This window comes from Gambusia affinis, linkage group LG12 (assembly GCF_019740435.1).
Source record: "Gambusia affinis linkage group LG12, SWU_Gaff_1.0, whole genome shotgun sequence".
In the NCBI taxonomy this organism is placed as follows: domain Eukaryota; kingdom Metazoa; phylum Chordata; class Actinopteri; order Cyprinodontiformes; family Poeciliidae; genus Gambusia; species Gambusia affinis.
The window spans coordinates 25,690,944-25,716,776 of record NC_057879.1 but is presented as its reverse complement, the minus strand read 5'-3'; the positions used below and the strand labels follow the sequence as shown (position 1 = coordinate 25,716,776).

The 25,833-nt window shown below is 39.2% G+C and overlaps 1 protein-coding gene and 1 long non-coding RNA gene across 3 annotated transcripts in view; one reads left to right on the top strand and one right to left on the bottom strand.

Annotated features, from left to right (window-relative positions):
- Nucleotides 1–25,833, top strand: part of LOC122841636 (nuclear receptor coactivator 2-like) — a 55,446-nt gene that overhangs the window by 19,880 nt on the left and 9,733 nt on the right. The window contains exons 3-11 of the mRNA XM_044135110.1: nt 6,730–6,837; nt 7,813–7,985; nt 12,871–12,974; nt 15,089–15,266; nt 15,532–15,720; nt 16,624–16,725; nt 17,099–17,239; nt 17,344–17,491; nt 17,683–18,919. Of these exons, the coding sequence (XP_043991045.1) occupies nt 6,749–6,837; nt 7,813–7,985; nt 12,871–12,974; nt 15,089–15,266; nt 15,532–15,720; nt 16,624–16,725; nt 17,099–17,239; nt 17,344–17,491; nt 17,683–18,919 (2,361 nt within the window). The 5' untranslated portion in view covers nt 6,730–6,748. The remainder of the gene's footprint in view (nt 1–6,729; nt 6,838–7,812; nt 7,986–12,870; nt 12,975–15,088; nt 15,267–15,531; nt 15,721–16,623; nt 16,726–17,098; nt 17,240–17,343; nt 17,492–17,682; nt 18,920–25,833) is intronic.
- Nucleotides 9,976–20,496, bottom strand: LOC122841637. 2 transcript variants are annotated; one of them, XR_006372417.1, is made up of 4 exons: nt 20,427–20,496; nt 20,182–20,305; nt 17,091–17,190; nt 9,976–9,990 (listed from the first exon to the last, which is right to left on the bottom strand). It is a non-coding gene; the product is annotated as an uncharacterized LOC122841637 (long non-coding RNA). The 2 variants fall into 2 exon arrangements; XR_006372418.1 differs by lacking the exons at nt 9,976–9,990; nt 17,091–17,190 and adding an exon at nt 18,756–18,870.

Below are 25,833 nucleotides of genomic sequence, written 5' to 3'. Positions count from 1 at the left end.
TAATGTGGTGGTTTCAGTTCATTCAGATGTGACCACCTCTGTCACACTTATGAGTTTTTGAGGATGAGGAAAAATAATTTCCTGAACTGTTCTTTGTGACAGCGGAGCTGCAGCAGTGTGTTGGAAAAAGAGCCCTGCTGTTGCTCCACAGTGTCGTGTAATAGGTGTGATGGATTCTTCATGATGGAGACCAGATTGTTCAGAGACTTCCTGTCCTGGACCAAGGATTTTTCCAGCTTTGTGAATCAGTTTGTCGATCCACTCTACTGCAGGCTGGTAGAAGATCAACGACATCTCGTTTCAGACATGAAAGGATCGAAGCCACCAACTCATCCTTTTCTTGTACTGTGCTGATCCTCCAATCTAGTCCATTGTCTTATCCAACCACTGCAGACTCATCTCAGTGTTTCTACTGGTGGCATGAGACTGAGTTTTACCAGAAATCCGATGTGTACAGAGTGAAAAGGAACGGTGAAGAGACCGTCCCCTGAGGGACTCCTGTGTTGCTGACCTCATCAGCTCACACTTTGGTTGAGCTGAAACCCCACATGTTTATGATGAGGATGGTAGGATAGAACATTTTTTTCCTATATAATATTTTTATAACTCACAAACAGAAAGATTTTTCTGCAGACTTGGGGACTCCCTGATGCCAGGCTTTGCTGCAGTGCTTTCACATGAATCAGCAGAGGCTTTTTTTCCATCAGGTTCACTGTGGTGAGATACAAGTAGGTCATCTTCTTCTTGTTTGTAGATTTTGTAGATTAGTTTTAAGGGAGTAGATTTTTTTTCTACTTGCCATTAAGATTAACCTGAATACGTATAAATGTCTTGCCTGACATTTATACCTAACGGTCGCAATTTTGAACACTGCCTGGGAGAAATAGACTTTTATGTAATATTGTTGTATTTATACCTAAAGGTAAATGAATTTAACTGTAAAATCTACTGACTGATTTATTTGAAAAATGGTACATTTAAAAATTTTAATGAGTTTTATGGATTCTTATTGTTGTTTTAAATGGTTTGTCAATAGTTTTTAATAAAATAAATCTGGGAATTTTCTTCAAAATGAAATAATAAAAGATTGCATCTTCTTTATTTCTTTTGTCACTGAGATCTGATCTTTGAACAGAGGAGCTAATAAGTGAGAGAGGAATTGTTAAAAAGTAGATAGAAACATTAGGAAGAATAAAATGCACCATGGCTCTGTTGATGTGAGGTTCATTTAATTCCAACATATTAATGAAGGTGCTTCTTTCAAAAAGTTTCTCGGAAGCAGTTCATCTCAACAAACACACAGACCTAAAGGGAGTGAAGCTGCTACTAAACTGATTGACTCAATTCATTTCTGGGGATAAAAGCTCTGACATTTACTCAGTGAAGGTGTTATCACATTAGGCATAGAGAGGCTCTCCGTTATCCCACTATCAGCTTTAATTTTCTGCTCTCTGTCATTACATAAGACATCATGGTCCACTTTTTTGTTACAAGCTCAAAACCTCAATTAGTGTGCAAGCTAAGGCCTGGGGATGACTCATTACCTTAATAACAGCCCGTAATGTACTGTACTCCTATGACAACTATCATTTTGAGAGTCTTTGGTCTTTCACAAGGGCTGCTGTTGCCTCATCTTCCCAACCATTAGCTCAGTCGCAAATGAAGGGGCTGTTACTTATTGATGCATTTTGTAGAACTTTTACTCATGTTTTGTTGTTTTTCATCTTCATAAATGAAGCTAAAATCAAGAGCAGCTCCGTGTTTCTGTCTCTTCCCCAAGCCTGACCTCCATCTGAGTGTAACCTGACACCTACATGCTCTCTGTCGGCTGCAGCTCAGCAGCATAGAGAAACCACTGGGGTTTGTTCTTTGAAAACCAGAAAGACGGTTTGATAATAAATGACTGCCAACACTTTCAGAACCGCAATCCTGACACTTTCGTATGAATTCATTCACAAAATTTGTAGAGATTAACGAAGTTTTGTATATGCATTTCACAGAAATATTACTTTGCTTTGTGAAGAACAGTTTTGCCTTCTGACTTTAGGTTTGTAGAACCCAAACCCAAACACATGCTTGGTTTCTATTGGAGACAAGGCCCACTTAAGCAGGCAGTGATCAATCCTCAGCTTTAATTTCTTAATGGCAGCATTGACCCTCTGGCCCTGTCCCTTCTCTGCAGCTCAAATTGTTTTTAAATGGCTTCGCTTTGCAAAGCTCTCAGCTCCTCTGATTGCATTAGCATCGGGTAGAGCTGGATAAAGGCTTTTGTTGCAGCCTGCATTAGTGTTAATTTATAATGCACATGTTTACGTGCCATATGTGTACCTTTGTGCATGTGTCTGTGTATTGTGATGCACACAAATATTGACGTGAACATCCAAGCGATGTCAGTTGTGAGTGCTCAGACTTTGTGTCTGTGTGTGGAGCTTCTTTGAGATTGATTGAAAGTTCAAAGGAGCCTTTTTGTATCGATTTCTGACACCATCATGTGGGACTGTTGCATGCACTGCAGCCATGAAACATGAGGACTTCAATGTTGTGTGATATTACCTCTTAAGGTCACCTGTTTCCTCTCAGTATGATCATAATTAATATATAACTGGTTCATTATGGTGTCATCTCCTGAGATTCTGCCGTGAAAGCCTCGCTCTGGCGTTTGGGTACGTTTAAAGTTCGACAGAGTTTCATCGCAGTTGAGGAAATTTTCACTAAAATGTGACCTATTAATTTATACTCTTCTTCTTCTTGAGTTTATTAGCGGTTGGTAAGCAGCTCATAACTGATGAAGTGTGTGTCAGAGTGGCAAACTTGTTCAAATATGCTTAAAATGATGACTCAACAATGATGTGAATTAACTCAGTTTCCAAAATGAGAATGATTTGCTTTTAAATATACTTCACTGGAATTTTAATACAGTACTATTAAGTTTTAACTTTTGCACTCCTTGTTGAGCAGAAGTCGTATTCTATGGTTTTATTTTCAGATATTTTACTGCTCAAAAATATGAATGTATACACTGTTAAAGTAATGTATGCCACCATGGCTGTTTACATGGACAGGCAAAGTTTTAAAAATAAGTCATTCTTAAAATCATTAAATGGTAATCCAATTAATTATTTGTATGACTAAAACGATGTTGAAGTATTTAAAGCACTTTTAAGTTGAAGAATCAAAATTGAATTGAATTGCGAGATTAAATACTAAGGAAATAATGTAAAAATAAAATTTTGTAGACATTATTAAATTTCTAACATATTCTTCCCCTAATTATCATGGCATTTAGCAAATGGGAATAATCTTGCTGATTTCAGAGGACCTTAATCCAGAGAAGTTTGGTCTGATTTAATTCAGACGGAGAAAAAAAGGTGTGTGTGTCTTACTAATGGGTGTGTGTTGTCTTCTGGCTTTAACTGTATATCCCGAAGCTCAGATGGAAGGCCTCGTTGTGTGAAAAGTTGCCGGCCTCTTATTGCTGTATGAATGCTCAGTATTGGGAGGGCGCGCTGCCTGGACTACAGGCAAAAAGTCGGGAAATCCCCGAAATTCTCACACTGTGTTTTCCGGGTATTTTCTCTACACAACGCTTCAATTTTTCTCTTATCAAGTAGTTGCCTTCTGGCAATCAGATGATGGATGTTACAGTGCTTCACCAAATTTTCACTCTCTGTGTATGGAAAGATGATTTTTGATGCTGAAATCATCATGCTAGCATGAAAGTTCAGTCGTGAATAGAAGCGTTGATGACATTAACTAACATACTTTCTGCACTAGTTGTCTTAAAGTTTTTCCATTTGTGTTGTCAGCATCATGCTATCTGCAGTTTCCTCCCGTCCTCTTATCCCGTATGGTGTAATTAGGCCATACTTTCCTCTGCCTTCAGGCCTGATTATTTAGAGCAACAAATGACCCACCTCCCATTTTCTTCCTGCTGTCACTCTGTTTACCCCCGCCTGTATCATTGTACACCATTTGTTCTTGTCAACATAATATCTGTGTCGGAAAACATTTTCCCTAACGACACAAAAACAGACAGCTTGTCCATTCGTATATTTCCCTTGATACAGTTTTAAAATATTTTTCTGTCTCCTCTTCTCTCTTTCTTACACCAATTCTTTCTTGCAAATCTCCTTTCTCTCTCGCTCCCTGTTGTTTTCCCTTTTGCTTATCCCTCTCTTCTGCCTTCATCTGCGCAGTATCAGTCCCACTGACCGGCTCTTATGTAACTGTCAGGTGATGTGTCCCCGCTTGTTGAAGGTCCTTAAAGGCCCACTATCCCTATAAACACCACCTTTCCCATGCATTTAATTATTGGACTTCTTCATCATTGTCTGATTGTGTGAAAATGATTGTCTTAGAGGCACTCTTTGCAGAATAAAACTGATCCTTTCTAATATTTTCTTTGTTGTAAAATGAGCTGAAAGGAACAAAATTTAGATTTTACTTCTTCTTGCGGATGCCAGTTGTAGGCAAGCCCAGAGAAAAACTGATGGCGGGAAATGAGAGTCTGGGCACCAGTTGAGCTTTACTGGAAACACTTTAACTCAACTTTTAGCCATCAGGTTGGTTGGGAAATAGTAAATTGGCTCTCATTGCTCACCGAATGCATTAGAACTTGTTCTTTATTGAATGGGGATTCTAAGGTCCTGAATGTGGTATTTTGTTTGTTACCATGTCTTTGGTTTTAAGGTGTGTTTTCACCAGTCCTGTCCGTTTGGAGGTGTAAAGGTGTAATCAAACTCTGATGTGGATCAAAAAAGTGAATTCTGATCTTTTTCCAAAAACAAGAGAGACGCTTTGCAGTTTTGTTTATATTTCGCAAAGAAGGAAGTAATGCTCGATGTCTTCTTCTGAGTCATTTCTTTCAGTGGTTCTCTGAGGATGATGTGAAGCTGGATATTGGAAACAAAAACTGGAAGCAGATGTTAAATTAAAATATATTCCAGAAAACAAACCTGCACAACCAGCCATGTTTCTGTATTCAGAAGTTCATTTTAAGGATGGAATGAAATGTGTATTTTTATTTTGGATTTTGTTGTAGTAATAAAAACTAAAATGATTAATGATTTAATGGATTTAATGATTGCAAACTTTATCTATAGCATATGTTTAACTAAATGTTTGCTGTAGAAAATATTTTTACAACTTGATGTTTATTGTGCAGGCCTATCAAGTAACTCAAACAGAGGTAGAGGGCAGTGTTAGGAAGTCCAACTAGAATAGAAAATTAGCTCAAATATATAGAAAAACAAATTGACAAAGTCAGATTAATGGTTTGCATCATGGAACGTTGGCCTTGCTTCATATTGTTGCTGCAGCTCAAGATCGTCTGGATGGTCAACTAACATGCAAACATTTTTTCAATTTGATAATTCATTCATGAATATGCATACTAAATCACAACTCCATGATTTAGTCCAGGTTTGATTGGTTTTAGATTTTGAATCACAGCTGATAAAAGTAGTCCAGAATCTTAAAAGCTGTGAAATAGCCCTTTACTGAACTTCCAAATCACAACGTGTGAATTGCTTGCATGCATATTTACAAAAAAAATATAGATTTGTTTCCCTTTTTTATAAATTTAAGTTTCATTTTAATTAATTTTTGGGTGCAGAAATTTGTCAAATAAAACTGATTTTGATTCTTATTCCGCCACCAGCAGCTTTGTGACGCCACTGTACCATCAGCTCTGGCAGCTCACTTGTCTAAATTGTGTCCCTTTTACTGAACCATATGGGGCAAATCTAGCAGCATGATACGGCCATATGGTGCATCTTTCTTGCTCCATTAAAGCTTTATTTCAGTGTGACCTAAGTAATGTTTTGTCCCTATTTTTGATTGAGATTACAGGAATATTCTCCAAACATCCCAACCATCATTCTTATTGATGACTGACGTGTTAAAGTGAATGAAGGAACAGTGAGAGTGCCTACGTGAATTAGCTATTTCTATCTGAAGTAATTACTGACACCCACTGTATTCCCACTGGGCTGCCCACATATTGCCTTCAGGCTCATTACAGTGATACATTGTTTTTGTGACTCATAATCTGTGTTTGATAATGCACTCTGCGGGTTGTTTACATCACCGGGAGATTAAAAACTTACCTTTTTCAAATATTGTGATTAATTGTGCTGACTGAAACTCTGAGGAGACAAAAGGTTTTTTTTGTTTGTTTTTTAAATTTCAACTTTACCACCATATTTTTTTTTTATTGTTAGAGATCTGATCTTAACTCTGCTTACCTGTATGACTGGAAACTTCAGACACTCAGAGAAGAGTATACATTGTAATGAGGCAAACATTACTATTAATAAAGAAAGTAAAGACATGGATGTTTGAACTTGGGAGTTAATTAGTCTACTGCTGTCAAATATAATGAGCATGCCCAGGCAGGGCCTGTTTAAACAGCCCTGGTCTCTGACCTGCTCCTACATGGTTTTATTGTGGATCCTCCTTAAATGTGAAGGGAGTCCTGACCAAATAAAGTACTCTGAAAATGTATTTACCAACCTACAGATTTCTGCAATTTTGGATATTTTGTCAGACATAAAACAAAAACAGCAAAGTTTATATTTATTAGCCTGATTTCTACCGCTGCTGGAGAATCAAAGAATCGCTTAAAGAGATTCTTTGATTCTCTTTAAGAATCAAAGAGAATCAAAGGTTTGTTATTTGGTATATTATCACTAAGTGTCTGCTTTGCTTTCCTGTCTTCCTTTGGTTTAGGTGCTGATAACTGCTGAAGATGAGTAGTGGTGGGGGGGACACTCCTGAACCCCCCAAAGGGGAATCTGTGAAGAGGAAAGACTGTCAGTCAGACCTCCTGGGACCCAGGTGAAAGACCTTGTCTTCAAAAATAATAAAAAAATCATGATAGAACATTTTTTGATGTAGCAGTATCTTCATTTTCCCAGTGTGCTTTTTGTCTTTTATGCATTTTGTAGATCCTTCTCTTTTTAAATCTTTGGGGTTTTTTACTTGAGGATTTAAAAGGGAGACATCTTTTCTCAAGTTAAGAACTAGAACTGAGAACAAACCAAACTCTGAAAAGCTAATAAGGATTTGGACGTTGGTTTTAAATCTGAGATCTCTTCTCCTAGGCGAAGCACAGACACAATGCCTTTGACCTGTTTTGCATGTTATTATGTTACCAGCAAAAAAAGAAAGAAAAAACATGCACAAAAAAATGTAAATTTATATTCTTAAGATTTTAAAGTAATTAAGTTGAAGAAATAGGGTACATAATTCTCACCTTTTCTTAACAAATGAAATTATGACATTTTGTTATACATTTCAACCCCATTTTCTCTCTTACAACTAATTTAGTCTCAGTATAAAAACAGAAACAAAGGGTTCTTAGATACTATTAGAGAAAAAGCAGCATCATGAAGACCAATGAACTGGGAAAATGTATAAAGAATGTGATCTTACAAAATCTGAAGCACTTTAAAGTTATTCCAAATTTTTTATAAATGTCAATGTCAATGGCGCTTTAGGAAGAAGTGGTTCATTTTTACAGATAATAGTTTATGTAACGACACAAAAGTTGTCATAATGATGCTCAGTACTTTGCACAGAGGTCATATGTCTCATTAATGGCAGGTCACCAAGAGGTCACAAAGTTAATTCAGGGTCACCGGGGAGGTCTTTGTCTCATAAACAAGCTGGTCAGTGCACAAAGACAAAAGCTTTTCAGATGTAATGTCCAGCATTGTACAGTGAGGTTTGTCTTGACAATTTCCACCAGTTAGTTCTTTCTCCAGTTGAGGTTGATTCATGTTTTTGGCGTCATTCCTTGCTGTCCTGCAGTCCAAAGCGAAGTACCGAGAGGCGCAACAGGGAGCAGGAGAACAAATACATCGAGGAGCTGGCAGAGCTGATCTTTGCCAACATCAACGACATAGACGACCTCAACGTCAAGCCCGACAAATGTGCCATCCTCAAAGAGACGGTGAAGCAGATCAGGCAGATCAAGGAGCAGGGTGAGCTTTTATGTCACTTCTTCTTCTTTGAAGGATTTGGTGTTAGATCGTCAACCCTGCTAGTTGACACTACCAACCTCAAATATTCCTGAAAAAATAATGCAGATTAAATACTGGTTCACAAAAATCGCTGCTTTATATCTATTCAGGACAGTACAATCAAGAAAACTATTATTAGGATTTTATTCTACCACGGGCAGCAATAAACAGAATAGTTTTCAATTTCTGAAATTATTTTTGATTAATATTATCTAAAATATTTTTAAAAGTATAGAATTTACTGAATATTGGGTTGGATGTTTTTCATTAAGCAGGCATAGCCGATGCCTGGATAGACAAATCATACAATAATTTAACCACTTAAAGTTTAATTATATTGCACATTTCAGCAACAAGGCAGTTCACATCATATCTTTCTGGTTCTTAAAAAACGATCAATGTTGAGGTGTAGAAACCTTCAGCTGTTCCTGAAGGCAACATGTTTAGCTGTTGGGGGAAATCCTCAGAACAGCATTTTATACGATGCAGTTTGGGCTGATTGGATGCTACAGTTAGCCATTAGCGTTAACGAGCTTTTAACTCTACAATTTTAAGGCAGTTTTTAGAACAGGTGCCACTTTTCCCAGCTCATAAACGGGATTTTTGTTATGGTAGGTTCTGGACTTTCCAGTTTCAGATGTTCTGAATAAAGAAATTGAAAGGCTGCATAAGCTATTGAATTTGTTTTTCCATTAGAATGTCACAAGCAGCTTATGTCCTCAGATAACCATTTACTTATCACTAAATGGGCCTCCCAGGGTTTCCCACCATGAAAGGGGAACATCTGCTAGAAGAGAGTGTGATAGCTGTGGGTACTAGAAGAGCTCAGAACTGATGTTTATAAATCTGAAATCTCAAGAGCCAATGTGGACTCCTTAACTTTAAAAAGTAAATAGAAAACAATCCCCTTCACAGTGGGAGCCCACAGACTGTGAAAGGACTGTAATGGTGAGACAGCCTCTGCTGGAGCGCTTATATAACAGTGACCAACATGAAATGAGCCTGCAGAGAGAAGCAGGAGGATCTGCTCCTCCGAGCCGTCCCTCACTTTCTCTTAAGCTTTACTATTTCTTCACAATGTTTTCACCTTTTTACACTCCTCTGCCTCTTATTTAATCCTCTTTGCATAAATGCCACAGTTTTACAAACCATCATTTTAGTATATATTTCCACTCAATGGATTTCTCATTATTTTCGTTCTCCCTCTTATCTGTTCTGTTTTCAGATTTTGTCTGTTCCAGTTACTTTTCTTGGTCTTATTTTCTTTTGTCTTGGTTATTCTATTCATTAGACACATTTTCTCCTTCATTTTTTTTCTTTCTCTGTGTCTCCTTTCTTTTTAATATCTGATGTGTTGCTCATCCACCTTTTTCTTTTCTATTATTTTTTTATCCCACACCTCCAAGTTTGAATACAAAAAATACAGACATGAATGTGAATGTGGGTGACTTCATTGATATTTACTTAACATTACAAAACACATAATTGCATTTAAATTGAGTTGAAAACAGCTCTTAGGCATGACGCTACCACCACCATGTTTGACAGAAGAGATATAATGTAAGAATTAAAAAATAAAATTATTTCTGGACTTGGATTTTGTCATTATTCTAAAGTCTGTTCAGTCCAGTGACAGTTGCCAAAAAAATTTGATTATAGTGAAACAGAGAAACTACTAGCTGCACTTTGCCTTTATTACCAGATATTAAATGATTGAATTCTTCTGTATTGTGTGGAAATTCTTTATTTTCATTCATTTATATTTTCTTGAAAAGAATCCATAATAACTCAAAATTAATATTTATACACATATGACATTCATGCCTGTTGTGAGAGTAGAAACTTCGGACTTGAAAGCGCGTCCTGTCATCTTTCTTTTCATCTGTCCGTCTCTCGCTTGCTCATCTCCTCCTTTTGTGCCTGCAGTCACCCAGTTGGTGTCCATGTGTCATTGCACTGTTTGCATCTGAAAACAACAGCTGAATAAGCACAGACTCGCGCACGGGGATAATGCTCAAGTCACACAGCTGTGAGGTCAACAGCAGAAAAACACACTATTGTTGAGGAACATTTAACTGATAAGCAGATTTTTAAAAAATAAACGTTGAAAAGGAATAGAAAATGAAGAAAATAATGTTACTACTGAAAATTTTTTTATCCTGTGCTCAAATCAGTTTCCAGTGAAAAGGTGTTTATGAGGCTCCTGTTAGTTTTTACACTAATCTTTAGGTTGACCGCACTCTCAGACTGCAAAGGAATAAATGCATTTATTTGTGTAGTATAAAAATACTACACAAATATTAGTATACAAATACTACACACATATTATGGTGCAGTTCCTAATATTTAGTTTGTTAGATGTAAATACTTTGTACCTGTAATGCCAGATAGTGCTGTCCCGATTGGAGTTTACCAGAGAGAAATAAAAGCAATATTATTAGGACAGATTGACACAAAATCATCAAGGTTCCTGATTAATCTGTTTATTCATAACCATTATCCAAATGGCACAACTCATAAAAAGTTAGGTTGTTTTAGCTTTTGGGTAAAATTAATGGAAAACTTAAAAACTTCAATACAATGACACGATAAAAGTAGGGTATTTAAGTAGAAGCACGCAATGATGAGTCCCCTCTGTCACACAATGTATTGGAACAAAAGCCAACAACAATGGGTTGTACCAAACACAAAATATCTCAATGTCTCACTACCAGGTTCTCATGTTCCCTTGAGGAGTTGCTTCAATTACAGCAACGACATCTCATGCTGTTCACAAGTCAACTTATTGTCTGCTGAGGCATCCCACTCTTCATGAAGGTCATTGGGGTTACAGAGTTGCATACCTCTACTTAATGTCTCAGCTGATCTGAGAGGTTTTCTATGGGATCCAGGTCTGGAGAAAGTGCAGATCACTTTGTTGAACCACTTTGTTGCAGGTGGTTCCCTAATGATGCTGGAGCGTTGTCATCCATAAAGATAAAATTAGGTCTGGGTTGTTCATACAGGATTGCAATGACAATGGTACAATGGATTAATAACGTTATTCAGGTAGTATCGACTTTTCACTTAAGCATTCACAAAATGAAGCGCAGTTCTGTATTCACTAGTCAGTCCTGTCCACACTATAAAATTACTCACCAAAGGCTCGTTTGGTAACAGTGGCTGGTCCATAGTGCTCTCCTTGGCCTTATCATTGGCAGCCATCATTTCTGCTCAACATGGATCGACTTTCATCATAGAACAGCACTGAGGCCGACTGACATCCGTGCAAGGCATTGACATCTGTACTTTGCTCTGTGATCAGGTGCCTTGCAGGTCTGACGTGACCCCTGGGTGCCTCTCACCTCCCTGAAATTTCCTGGGAGTTAAGTGTCATCCAACTGGGAATTTCTATACGTTTCTATGATTCTTTAAGTGTCTCTTTGTCTCTGTTGCAATCTTCTGATGACACTCTAAGCTCAGCGGCTGAGAGCATCCTCTTTGAAACCTTGTAATGGTCAGGTACTGTGGATCAGTTGTTAGATGTCTTCTGGGTCTAATGATGTCAAAATGTCAACAGTATGGTTGCCTTTTAAATACCAATTTTGATTGAACCTGAAGATGTATTGGTTGATTCATGAATCAAACGCTTGTGTGTTTCTTCATTAAGCCTCTGGTTGGAGAACAGCAAGTTGTGCAAGAAGAACATGAACATTGAACTGTTAGACATGTGCTTTCAAAAGTTTAAGGAAGTTTGCCTGTAAAGGTTACAGTGTGGTTTTGGTTCATCTGAAAGCTGAATATCCCTTGCTTTTATGAGTTGTGTAAATGAAAACTGCTGCTTTAAGGTCTTAACTTTGACTCGTGTGCTGGAAGTGCTGCTGAATGAAGTTAGTTTGAGCTAATGAGTTGTACATTGGGTAATAAGGAAGACATGCGGCACCAAACTGTTAAGTCGTTTATGTGCAATCCTCAAAGATGTCAGCTGTCGAGAAGTTCACAGAGGATTTGTTTTTAAAGTATATTAATTCACTAAAGATGATTCTTTTGTTCTTTTTGAGGGAAAAAAAGTAGGAAACGCAAACATAGAATCATGTCAGGTGAAAGAAATTGTAATAACACATTTTATTGCTTAAATAAACTTTGGCAATGACTTGAATTCCCTCCAGCTTGCACTGTTGTGCCATTCCAGGCTCTGCAGTGACAGAGTTTTAAAGGCTGATGACTCCACAGCTCCAGTCCCACAAAAGGAATTTCAGTTATGTGGCCGAATGGGGCCATGGGAGGCTTAACAGTCCGGTGGTACGGCCATGAAGGAAAGGGAAAAAGTTGGTGCAAAAATGTACAGGAAAATTGTGCAACGAGCCGTGCTGTGAATAACATGCCAGCCACTCAAATCTCCATGTCCTCTCACTGATTTCCACTCTTTGTTGTAGAGTTGAAGTATAACCATGACCATGTTAACTTTACCAGAAGAGAACGGCTTTCCAAAGAATGTAATATGTGGAAGGTCTTCATGTCTGGTGTATGAAAACACAAAGTGGGTGCGTGGGTGACGGCTTCATCAAGATAAAAACAACACTGTCAGCATTGTCTGCTTAAACAAACAACCTACAGCAAAAGTTTTACCATAACAAACTGCTTTTCCTACAAGGAGATATTTAACTTACTAAATTATTTATTTTGATTTGTGTCTTCAGATTTGACATGTCCCTTTGACCACAGCATCCATTATTCATGCATTTGTAACATTCTTTTTTCACTGACAGGTTCTATTATCTTAACTTAAAGGTGATGAGAGATAAAAGCATGACAAAAATCCCCTGATTCCCTTTTGAACCACCTGCTTTTATGTTGTTCATCACAGAAAAGACCCTGGTGGCTAATGCAGAGGAGGTGCAGAAGGCAGATGTCTCCTCCACAGGGCAGGCCGTCATTGATAAAGACACTCTCGGGCCAATGATGCTGGAGGTAGGTCCAACTGTCTTTGTTTTTTTGTTGTTGTTTTTTTAAACCCATCTCTCAATATTTTGTGAATGTGTTCTACCTCGAAGGTGAGTGCAATCTAATGTGGAAGATTCTCAAGCATGTTACACCAATGGGTTTTTAATCCTGCAGTCTTTTAACACAACTTTGATCTGATTGTTGGGGTAAATAATTAAAAAAACCAAAACAGGTATAAATTTAAAGATTGCTTTAATGTAACATGCAATTTTTCAAGTCTTTCTTCTGGTGTTCGAAAATCCAACAAAAATTCTCATTCTTTCTTGAAAGTGATGATACTTCCTGGAAGATTTTGTGTAAGAACCTGGTGTGACTCCTTGGTCAGCAGTAATGCCTGTGCAGCAATCTGCGATCAGTCTCCATAGTAACCAGCTCATGTACTCCACAATGGCTGGCTCCTCCGCTGCTATTACCAGATCAAGTTTTAAATCAGTTACTCACCACAGGATTAACATATTTCGTAGTAGACACGCTGCACTTCCATCTTGATCGAAAATGAGGTAATAAGAAGCTCTAGTGTCAGACATGTTGCTATGTGAACGCTAGTAAACATAAATACAGAAGTCTCTCTATTGCTGGTGCAAATGTCTTTTGTGGGCAGAGAAAAGCAACAGTGTAATGTTTCAGTCAACTCTGAACTGGTCTTGGCTGCCAGCCTTTATCTCGAAGACGCCGCATTATGTGCGTCTTCATTGGGCCAGTTCAGCCTGTCGGGTCGCCCTTCAGGAGATAGGCATGTCACTCATTGTCTCTGCCCTACATACTTCCCTGAAGGCCATGCTTGTCTTTATTAAAATAATAATAAAAACTCTTTATTAGAGTGTAGAGGACTTAATTTTCCTTGTAAAAGACGGGCTGCTGTAGATGTGAGTGCTGCCTTTCTTGAAATAGTCTAGTAACTTACTTAGATTTTGTAATAGTTATTAGATGAGCTGCATGTCTCCAAGTCACCTTTCCTAACCTAAGGTGTGCAAAAAGACAGCACAGATTGCATCATGTCATTATTTATTAAACAAAAACAAAATGCAAGTACAGAAAAAACCCCAGATATATGCACAATTTGTAAAATCTTATATTTAAATGGGGCTTTTACTGTGTCTTTTAAATGTCATGTAGCTCAGAAAATTAATATACTATTTGGAAATGTAATCCAGTTCAGTTTTTACTTTGACGTCTAAATGTAAAGTTATTCTGTATATTCTGAGCAGCAGTTCTCCATAGATCTAATTCACTCTGAATGCATCAAAGTGTAGCCGTATTCCTGAACAAACAGGAGAAATTCCATCCTGAGGGAGACGGTCAGCCTGAGAACACCTTTCTGACTGGATCTAACGTTCTCTACACGTGACTAATGGAGATAAGAGCTCCGCTGACTGACAGTGGAGCCTATGTGTGTCTGTGCACGAGTGAGAGATGACGTTTTCCATGGGACCCGGCGAGGTATAAATACCTTTGGGAAAAGCCAGATTAGAAAAGAAGGGGCGGAGCCTGACCCCATACACACAGACTAGCTATATATAGTATTCAGAAGCACCAACTTTGGCAAAGGTGTCTGCTTGGGGTCTGGAAGATAAACACTAACATGCAGTTAACATTTCAAATGTTGACTGCATGTTTTGCAGCAGGAGTGCAAAAAAAATGCTTGCAGAGATTGAGTTATGTAAAACAAAATAAAATGCAACAAAGGTGTTTCCTCCTTTGTACTCATTAATTTTCACAATGACATGATAGATATATATACATCCATTCATTTTCTATACCCGGTTATCCGTTGCTACTTAATATTCTGCACAGAAAAAGGTTTTGTAACTCAGGTAATGTTTCTGGCATATTTATTTTTAAAATTTAATGTATGATGGAAACTGTTTATAACCAACAAAGTATTGAGTTTCATTACTGTGAAGTCATAAATGTTTTACAATATATTTTGAGCTAAGCTTCATCAGCATCAATCAATTAGTTAATTTTCTTAGTACTTCCACTCCTGAACTTCCCCAGACAATTTTAACTATCTTTTTTTCTTTCTCTTTTATCCTTTTTCATATTTTACCATCACTTTTGCTAATCTTCTCTCCCCTCAGGCCCTGGACGGCTTCTTCTTTGTTGTGAACATGGAGGGAAACATTGTGTTTGTGTCGGAGAACGTCAGCCAGTATTTGCGCTACCAGCAGGAGGAGCTGATGAACACCAGCGTCTACAGTGTGCTGCATGTTGGAGACCATGCAGAGTTCATCAAGAACCTTTTACCTAAGAGTCTGGGTGAGAAAATTGGTAAATTTGCCACAATGGAGAGTATTTCTTCATTTTGGAGTTATCAAAAGTTTTTTAAATGAGTAAGTTAACTTTACATATTTTGTAAATATCTCTAAATTCTCCTAAACTAGTATGTTTTAGTGTCATTTTAGTGTTTTGGATTTCTTTAACCTTATTAATCGTGTTGTACTGGAGGATAGATTCATGACAAACTTTATAAATACTTATGTTTTTACATTTTCCTGTTTTTTTTTTTATCTTTGTCATGCAGTCAATCATCGCAGCACCGACTCCACCAACAGGAACAGTCACACCTTTAACTGTCGTATGTTGGTCAACCCTCACGCCGACGGCGAAGCTCGCCAGGCCGTCGATCAGCAGGACGCAGCGCAGCAGAAATATGAGACCATGCAGTGTTTTGCCGTCTCTGAACCAAAGTCTATCAAGGAAGAAGGGGAAGGTATACTTGTTTTTTTAACCTTGTCTCTGATTTTGTCTACTTTGTACTTGAAATGTTTTTTCTTCTCATTCTTGTTTGTCCTGCTAATCAGCCCTCATTGCTTCGGTTTTTCTTTTTTACCTGGATTTGGTCTGCCTTTCAAAAACTTATCTTATTATGGTTGTGAATTTTCTTTCTACATTTGCCTTTTCCACTGCTCAAGAACTCTGCTGCTTTTCCTCATCTCTTCAACTGAGCCTTGACTTTCTGTCACTTTCCCATCACTCTTCCCAGTGCTGCCCTCCCAGTCTCCTGTGTCCTGTCCTCCTTCCATCACCACTTCTCTCTGCTTTCCCTCCCAACCACTGGGAGAGACTAATTAGTGTGTGGCACTTTGTCAGCTTCCCATCTAATCCAATCACACACACATGAACACGGGGGAGAAGAATGTGTCTGCCACTCTAATTTTAGACGTCTGACAGCCAGATATTTTACCAAACTCTCCCCTGACACGATGAGGATATCTAGTGGACAGACAGTGGGTTGCAGGCTGACTTGAAGTTTCGTCACTCTGTTGGTGAACTACAAACCTTCAAAGGCAAAATGTCCAAATTTAATGTTGAGTTAATATTTGTTTACAGGATTGTAGATACAGTAATACTGAGGTGGAAGTTAATGATGGCTGTTGGTTGTTAGGTCAGAGGTGTTTTTAGTTTTTGTTAATGCAAATAATGTAGAGCTATAGTCAGACAGCTTGCCTTGTATCCTAATTTGTGAAAATACTAAAATTATAAAGGGCTGAGAGGTCAAATAATTCTATCCAACAGAGACAGCCACACACAAACAGTGTTGCTGTGTGTTGTGATATAGCCTTTGCCATATATAGTTATGGAATTACTGACATTTTTTTCCTCAAAAATGCAGATTTCCAGGTGTGTCTCATCTGTGTGGCAAGAAGGGTTCCTGTCAAAGAGAGGCCTGTGACGCCGGCGTATGAGAGCTTCACAACACGACAGGACCTTCAAGGTACGAGCTGACCGACACACTGGGCTGTAGAAATACTGTAAAGTTTTGCACCGTGCGAGTCAATTTCCATAACATAATTTTAGTCTACATCTTTATGTTTGGCACTCAAAACCAACATGCCCCGTGTTCACAACCAAGGTTATGAAAACAAACAAACAACTGTCTATCTATCAATATGTAGCTGTTTTGTCTGAGGTATCCAAGGTCCTTTTTTTAAGAAAGCGTCGTAGAACTGGATTAGACCTGTCTGGAGCCTGAGAGGCACTTTATGCTTTGCTTTAAAGACTACTGTAGTCTTTAATGGGTTCGGCTAAAGGCTTATTTTCTTATCTTCAAAATTCTAGAAGCCAATTTGTTTTGTTGACCTGTTCAGGTAAGATCACCTCTCTGGACACCAGTGTGCTTCGGGCATCTATGAAACCGGGCTGGGAAGACCTGGTCCGGCGCTGCATCCAGAAGTTCCACCTGCAGAGTGACGGGGAGATTTCATTTGCCAAGAAACACCAGCAAGAAGGTTGGCATAATGTCTCCTCACAAAGTATACATTACATTTTGTGATCAAATATCACAGCAGGTTTCTTTAATCGACACCCTGTGTTTTTCTCTGTCTGTATGCAGTATTGAAGAACGGCCATGCCCTCAGCCCATTGTACAGATTCTCCCTGGCAGACGGCACCATAGTTTCTGCTCACACAAAGAGCAAACTGGTCCGTTCTCCAGGCACCAATGAACCGCAGCTCTACATGTCGATGCACATCCTGCAGAGGTAACCTCATTTCTGGCTTTTTACTCTCCTTTCAGAGACAAACTTGGTAGTAAAACCGTCAGCCACTGCAGTCCTGCATCAAACACCCACTGAAAATCATATCTGGGCAAACTATGGACAATAAAAAGTCAAAAGAAAAAAGTTCTTTTGAACTCAAATGGTACAAACCAGTTCTCAACTTTTTTTTTCAGGGAAAACCTGGGGAGGATGGCTACAGACATTCCCAGTGGTCAGGACTCGGGCAAATCAATGACCCCAACAAGTATGAGCGGGTCCTTCCCCTCACCTGATGCCAGTGTCACCAGCAACAGCCATCACTCCACTGGAGTCTCCACCACCCCTGGACGTGGTTTTGGGTCTGTTCCAGGAAGGGCCATCACGCCTCAGGGAAACAGCCACGTTCTGAAGCAGGGCAGCCCTTCTGGCCAAGGAAGTCCGAGTGTCAGCTCAGGGGTCCAGAGTGCCATGTTGTCTCCTCGTCATCGGCAGAGTCCCAGCGCTGCCGCAAATAGCAGCAACTGCAGTAGCCCTCATCTTCTCCAACATCCGCCTGGATCTTTCTCTCCTGCAGCTGGTTTACACTCACCTCCATCCGTGTGCAGCACCACAGGAAACAGCCAAAGTTTTAACTCCCTCAGTGCGCTGCAGGCTCTCAGCCAGGGCGCCAGGATTTCCCCAGGGCTCTCTGATGGACAGCATCCAGAGTCACCTGACAGAAAACCAGCCGCTCTTCAGAGTAATCTTCACAGCAACAAACCTGGTAGCCAAATCAGCAAGAGCAATCTGAGCTTAGAGACTGACTTGTTTGGAACTTTTGAAGAGCAGGAAGAGTTTTTGTCATCCCACAGCCATGACAGTACACAGGCAGATGGGAAAGATGTTGATCCTGACACCCTGGGAGGTAACGGAAACCTTGGCGATCTTGCAGATGCTGCAAGCCACCATTTGACCACCAAAGGCCACACCAAGTTGCTGCAGCTCCTCACCACTAAGTTAGAACCCTCTGATCCTTCCTCACCACCAGGGCCCATAGGAGATGACCAGAACTGTAAGGACCAGATGTGTGGGGGGGCCGGACATAACAACCAAACCACCTCATTAAAGGAAAAACACAAAATTCTCCACAGGCTACTGCAGAACAGCACCTCACCTGTGGAGCTGGCCAAGCTAACGGCGGAGGCTACGGGAAAAGATCCTATTGGTCCAGAATCTGCCTCAGGAGACAGCATGGCTGCTCTTAGTGAACTCTGCACCAAACAGGAGCCGGGGAGCCAGGGAAAGAAAGACAATGCATTGCTTCGCTATCTTCTTGATAGGGATGATAATGGCATCCTCGACAAAGCCATCAAAATGGAACCAAGCGACGGACTCAAGTTGACCTGCGTGAAGACGGAGAAACAGGATGAAGGTTTTAATTTGGCTGAACAGGTAAGAATTCAGGCAGTTTCTGTAGAGGGAAAAAAATCATATTCTACAAGGTGTCTACCTCTTAACTAATCTGGGTAGAGTTTTCATTAAGAATGGCTTTTATAATTTTTATGAAATTTGGCAAAAAAACAATAAACAAGAGCTTCCCCATCTTCATCATGTCTCAATAATCAGGTATTAAAGTGAGAAATCTACATAAATTATTACACAGTCCTTTTATTTTACTGAAACAAAGAAAAAATATGTAGAAACAACATGTGACAAACTTAGCAAACTTGGATCAGTTACACCATTTTTTAAGGGGTAGGGTTATGGTTAACCCCTAATCAGTCTTTCCCATTGGTTCAGTAGGAAATGGTTTTACTCCAATTAACAGACCTTTGTAGTTTATTGAAATCTGTTGACAAAGATTGAAGTTAGGCCATTCCTATTAAGTTGAGACTTGGACTTTAATTAGGTTAACATCTTCAAACTAGATGGCTGCTCATTTGACTACTCATATGTGTTTTATGACTTGTTGAATACAGAGCAAAATTTTATTTAATCCCACATTCAGCAAAGTGAAATAAGTTATTTAAATTCTTTACCGTTAAAAACAGATTTTTTTTCTCTTCTGCAACCGACATAGCTTGCTCAGTGAACATTGCCATATTTTCAAAATGGCAAGAAAATAAATACACATTAAAACGCATTAATATTCACTTTAACAGACTTGAGGATTTTGCACTTTTAGCTTCAGCTGTATTGAGACAGGATTGGAGCTTTGCTCTGTTAGATCAGGGCTGTGCAACCTGCAGCTCCAGACCTGCAAATGGCGCTGTGGCTTAATTACTATAAGCAACAATTAAATATTGCTTATTTTATGTTTCATACGTTTTAGGGTGACCAGACGTCCTCTTTTTCCCGGACATGTCCTACTTTTCAGACCTAAAAAAATGTCCGGGGGGAATTTAAAAATCGTCCGGGATTTTGGTCAACTGCCTCAAAACACATTACATAGCTTACAGTGCATTGTGATTACTACTCCATTCCAGGTTTGTATGGCAAAGAAATCGGTAGCACATGTGCCGATTCTAACCCCCGCACCCCGTTGGCGCATGTGTGTCCGCCGATCCCAGACTATCAGCCTGTGTAGCATCCGAGCTAGCAGCTAAAACAGTTTCTGTTCAGCCCCGTTTAGCAGCAGCTGGGGCGGCAGCAACTATCGCCGATGACGGATGTCTCTTTTCAGTGAAAACATCCCCACTTTTATCCAGACCTACCAGAACTTTGTCTCTGCAGCTCCGAACCGATTCTGTGTAGCTTAATTTCTGGTTTCCAGTTGATCCCCATCATTCTGCGCTGAGCATCGAGCTCTTCCTCGTAGCAAATGATGGTTTTTTCAACCTCGGTGTCTCTGCAGCTCCGAACCGATTCTGTGTAGCTTAATTTCTGGTTTCCAGTTGATCCCCATCATTCTGCGATGAGCATCGAGCTCTTCCTCGTAGCAAATGATGGTTTTTTCAACCTCGGTGAAGATTTCTTGAGCAGCAGCAGTTAGTCTCTCTCTAATAAACTCTCTGAGATGCTGAACTGAAGACATTGTTACTGAAATATTGGCTGGAATGGGGAAATGCAGCAGTTTTCTAGCTAAGCGTAGGCAGGTTTGTTCTTCTTTTCTGTCACGGCGGATCGTAGGAAACTTTAATCTATACCGCCACCTGCTGTACATGAGCGGGTAGCAACATTACATTCATTAAACGCCACAAAATCTGTGATGTTGATTGCAGAAAACTACAAAAACAATCCTGGATGGACTGATTAGTGTGAAAAGATGTTCAATATTATGCTATTTTAAGAAATCCTTATTGAATGCTGAAACACATATTTATTGATATTTTAACAATTTAATTATTTTTTATCAATATGTTCTGGCACAACAGGCCCTTTATGAACATTCAGATTTTGCCCAAAACGGAAATGAGTTGGAAAAAAAACATGGGCTATTTTGAATGTAAACAAGAATAAAGACTAAGATATTTGGTGGTGGAATGATGTTACACCGCCAGCAAAGGAAGACTCTGTGATGTCATCAACTGCAGAATTGTATGTAACACAATTCTATATACTTTTCATTGCTTTCAATAACACTGACCAGTTCAGACGTGCGCAAAGCTCTTTCAGGTAGTTTACAAATCAACAATTTTAGTGATTGTATTTCGGAGAAATGTTTCACCTATTTCAGAGTTACCGCAACAAAATGATGAGAAGGGGAGTCCAGCAAAACCCCCGAGGCAGCTTCCCTCCTGCACACCAGGATATCTTAGACGAGGAAATCCAAAGACTGAATTCCTTTCTGGAAATGGAGAACCCCAGGTCAGAAGACAACCAAAACCTGGACCTGCTGGCCGAGCTGGAAGAGACGGAGCTAAAGTTAAAACAGCAGGAAGCTCTCAGAGAAAGGCTTCTCAACGAGGTCGAAGAGGCAAAGAGGGAACTAGAGAAACTAGAGAGAGAAAAGAGAGAAGACAAGTCCAGTGATCCAGCAGTCCTTCACGCTGCGGTTATTGCTCCCAAGTTTCACGAGAATGTGAAATACATGAAAAAGAAGTCCTTGGAAGAAGAATATGAGGAGTTAAAGGTGACCCACCTCCTCAGCCAGGAAGCATCTTTAGCTGAAGTACAGGCTGAGAGAAAGAAAAGTGAGGCCCTCCAAGAAGAACTGAATCAACTCCAGACTTCATACAAGGAGCTGAGCTCCAAGTATGAAGCCGAAGTTACTTTGGTGAGGCAGGAGGCCGAGTCACAAAAGTTTTATGAAGCAAGGCTGATGGAGGAACAACGGCTGCTGGAGAATCTAAGAGCTGAAAAGGACAAAATGTTTCAAGATATGTCACAAAAGGTCGCAGTCCTGCAAGACAGCGAGACACTTTTGAAGGAAGAATTGTATCAGCTCAAAAATTCATACGACAAACTCAACTGCAACTATCAAAACGAAATTTCAGGACTAAAACAAGACATGGAAACATTTTGGCAGGAGATCAGACAAGAGAAAGATGCCAACTTAGAGAGAGAGAAAGAAAATCTGCAGCTCATCAAAAACCTGAGAGCTGAGAAGGAGGAGCTCTTCCAAACAATGTCTAGAGAAATCACAATCCGGCAAAAGAGGGAGGAGCAGATGCTCCATGAACTGCATCAGGTTCACGTTTCATACGAAGAGCTAAAAAGCAGGTATGAAACAGACACTATGCATTTGAAGCAGCAGGTTGAAACATACCATCAGGACATGAAGCAGGAGAGAAAAGCTCTTCTAGACAAATCAGAGGAGGACAAGGCACTTCTGGACAACCTGAGAGCCGAATATGCCGTCCTCCAAAACAACACAACAACAGAGATCAAATTCCTGCTGGAGAAAGAAAGAAATGCCCAGGCTGAGCTGGAGAATGTTGAAGGTTTGTACCAGGAGCTAAACTGTTGGTATGAAACCTATGTCACTGCACTCAAACAACAAGCAGAACAACACCAGCAGGAGATTAGTGGTGTGAAAACTGATTTGGAGGGAGCAAAGGAGGATCTTCTGCAGCCCGACACGCTGAGAGACGAGAAAGACGATTTCCAACCAAAACCCATCACAGTTTCCAAAGAGATGGAGGAAGACTCACAGAGCCAAGTGGACCCAGTTAAAGTCTCGAGTCCAGAGGTTTCATCAGAGGAGGAACTCTCAGGAGAACCTTTATCAGATTGTTCAACGGATCCAGAACCCACAAATGAGACCAAGATCGCTGCAGAATCCGTCCTGGAGGAATTGGACCATCCAGACACTCAAACCAAGCAGGACGGCAAAAAGAAAAAATCAAAAATTTCAATTTGGAAAAAGGTACGAAACATGCTGCGATTGAAAAAGTCATGAAAAAAACAAAACAGTGAAGACAATCAAGAACAAGTTTAAAGTTCTTGATTTTGATATTTAGAGAAGAGAGGAAAAGAGGAATCGAACCCATGGAGGTTGTAGCCTCTGTGAACGGGGCGCCATGCCACGCTCCGTCAAATTTAACATTTAAAACGGCAAAGTTTTGTCCCCCATTAACAAACTAGAAAATAGATCCTTTCCCAACCCAATTGGAAAAAACGAGGGCAGCACGGTGGAGCAGCGGTTAGCGCTGCATCTTCACAGAGACCGTCTGTGTGGAGTTTGCATGTTCTCCCCGTGTTTGCGTGGGTTTTCTCCGGGTGCTCCGGTTTCCCCCCACATCTCCTAAAACATGTCGGTCAGGTCAGTTGGTCGCTGCAAATCGACCCAAAACACTTTAAGAGACTCCAAACCATAAAGTCCAGTTTTATTGTTGAACTGGTCAGATTAACTGGTCAGATTAACTGGTCAGATTAACTGAATCAGCCGTTCGTTGGCACTTTTTCCTTCACTGGTTTAGAGCTGCAACACTGGGCTCAATATTTATAGCAACGTATTGATTTAAGAGTTAAAATGTTTTAATTTAATAATAATAATGATTTCTGTTTATTTTCTCTGTACTTGTGCTGTTATGGTTTGACCTTTGACCTTTTCTACACACTTTTTATATTAAATTGAACTGAATTGTAGCTCATTAAACTGTTTAAACCTGTATTTTAAAAAGATTATAAAAAGGATCATGCAGTGGCTGTTTTAGTGTGACTGTGGCTCAGCGGGTAGAGTGGTCGTCTTGTGACCAGAAGGTTGCAAGTTCGATTCCAGCTTCCTCAGCCACATGTTGAGCTGCCCCAGGGCACTTAGTGTCAAGTTGCCCCCTGTGTGTGTGTGAATGTGACTGTAGTGTGAAGCTCTTTGAGTGTCAACATGACCAGCAAGGATCAACACAAGTTCAGTCCATTCTCCTGTTTTTATTTGATAAATCCTGTTTTGTTTTTATACCAAACATAAAAAAGCTGATTTAACAAGTTTGGATTTTTTTCAGGTTCCAGGGTGTTAATTGAAGATTAGAATTTAATCTGATCATAATTTAATACTCTGGACCATAAAGAAGCTCAAACTTGTTTTATCTGGTTTGTTTGTTATAAGAAAAAACGTTTTTATCAAAAATAACAGTTACTGTGTGATCTTTCTGTTAGTCTTTATTTAGAAATACAGATTCAGGATAATATAGCAAACTTAACAAAAAAGTGCAATTTAACATGAAAACCGTGTAGAAAAGGTAAAAAGAAGAAGAATCAATGAAAGTATGAAAACAGAGAATTTAATCAGAAATCATTTCCATCACAGGAAGAAATGGATTCTTAGATGAATACTTTGTAATAAATATAAAGCTTTTGTGCCGTTGAGTTTATGTGCTGTCTGCTTGTATAAAAGAGAAGGAAAAGGGCCATGAAATGCCAAATTCAGTTATTTTTTAACCAGATTTATAGTAAGGCAGCAAATTATGTTTTGTTTAGGACGTGACTTCTAGGTTTTGTTTGTCAACTGGGTTTAATTTCCAGTCCTGCAGAATCTGCTGCATGTCATTCCCTTCTCTCTCCTCCCAATTTCCTGTTCAATCTGTTAAATAATGGCCTAAAAAACTTTATTAGAGACTAAAAATTTTTATGAGCCTAAAAAACCTTATTAAAAAAATAATAATAAATTTCACCTCACAAATGGACCAAAAGTCGCTTGTTTCCTCATGTTAAAAAACAACTTTCTTCCTCTTTCTCTGTTAGGTCTAAATGACCTGAACACAGACACAAAGAAGAGACAAGAGTCAGAATTTAGTTTTACCTGCAGGGAGAAAACAGTAGAAACCCAGTTACAGATTTCAGCCTGAACTCTGGAGCTTCAACTGAGTCTTTTCCTGCTTTTATTAGAATTGGGAACAACCCAGTAACAGACAGTGGGCAGCCCTGAAGGAAGGGGGAGCAGAAAACAGCTGCACACTCACATGAATACAACTCATTCATACAATCCTGAGAAGCATATTTCATAAGATAAGAGTAAAGGTTTACAGTTCCTCTGGGGGAATCAACTCCTCGTTCATGGTATCGTCCTTTTCACTCCTCAGCAGGAGCTTCCAGAGTTTCTGCAAACACTTCAAAACACTCAAAGCACATATTAAAATGTAAATACAAATGTAAATAAATGGATGGTAATATAAAATAAAGGTAAAGCAAATAAATGATAATAAAATATAAAGAGACCAGGTTCTGTGGGCTGCAAACGCCAGTCCAGATCAACAGCCCTGCCTTGTCTTTAAAAGTGAGATTGTTTAAAGTGATTCTGACTGATAAATGTCTTACTTGCAGCTGATGGGAGTCAGCAGTAAATTCACATAGAGTCAGAAAATGGATGATTTCATGTAAAGCAAAGTTTATTGAGTTTGCACTTTTTTTCTTGTTTGGAAAGAGCATGTGGATTGGCAAACGTTAAGACAGTTCAATGGGTGAAAGGCAGATGGCTGAGATTCAGTTTCCAAACAAAGGATCTGACCACCCAACCAGTGGTGCGTCCGGCGAAGGGGAAGTTGGAGCCAGAGAAGAAGAGAGCTATACCCAAACTCCACAAAAGAAAGCCTTTTTCAGCTTTTCCAGGAAGGGGGTTTGTTAAGTGGTCATTAAATCTCTTGTGATTATGACTTATTAGCTTACCAAAATATTTAAATATAAATTTAAATAGTTTAATATCATGCAATTTTTAAAAGCTAGAGAAATATCAATTAAATTATTGAAATTATTTGGAAAATGCAGATAGCAAAATCTTTTAATATTCCTAAAGATTTAAAGTCCTTGAACTATTGTGGGCTGACATGCAGTTAAATTTGATAAGAATTAGAACTAATCAATCTTTGATCTGTATCAACTGCTGTAAGCATTTATAATATCTGAACATTAATTTACTTCAACCACTGCAATGCTTTGCTGGATTTTGACAAGAAGAGCAGTCAATCATTTCATAAACATTTCATACACGA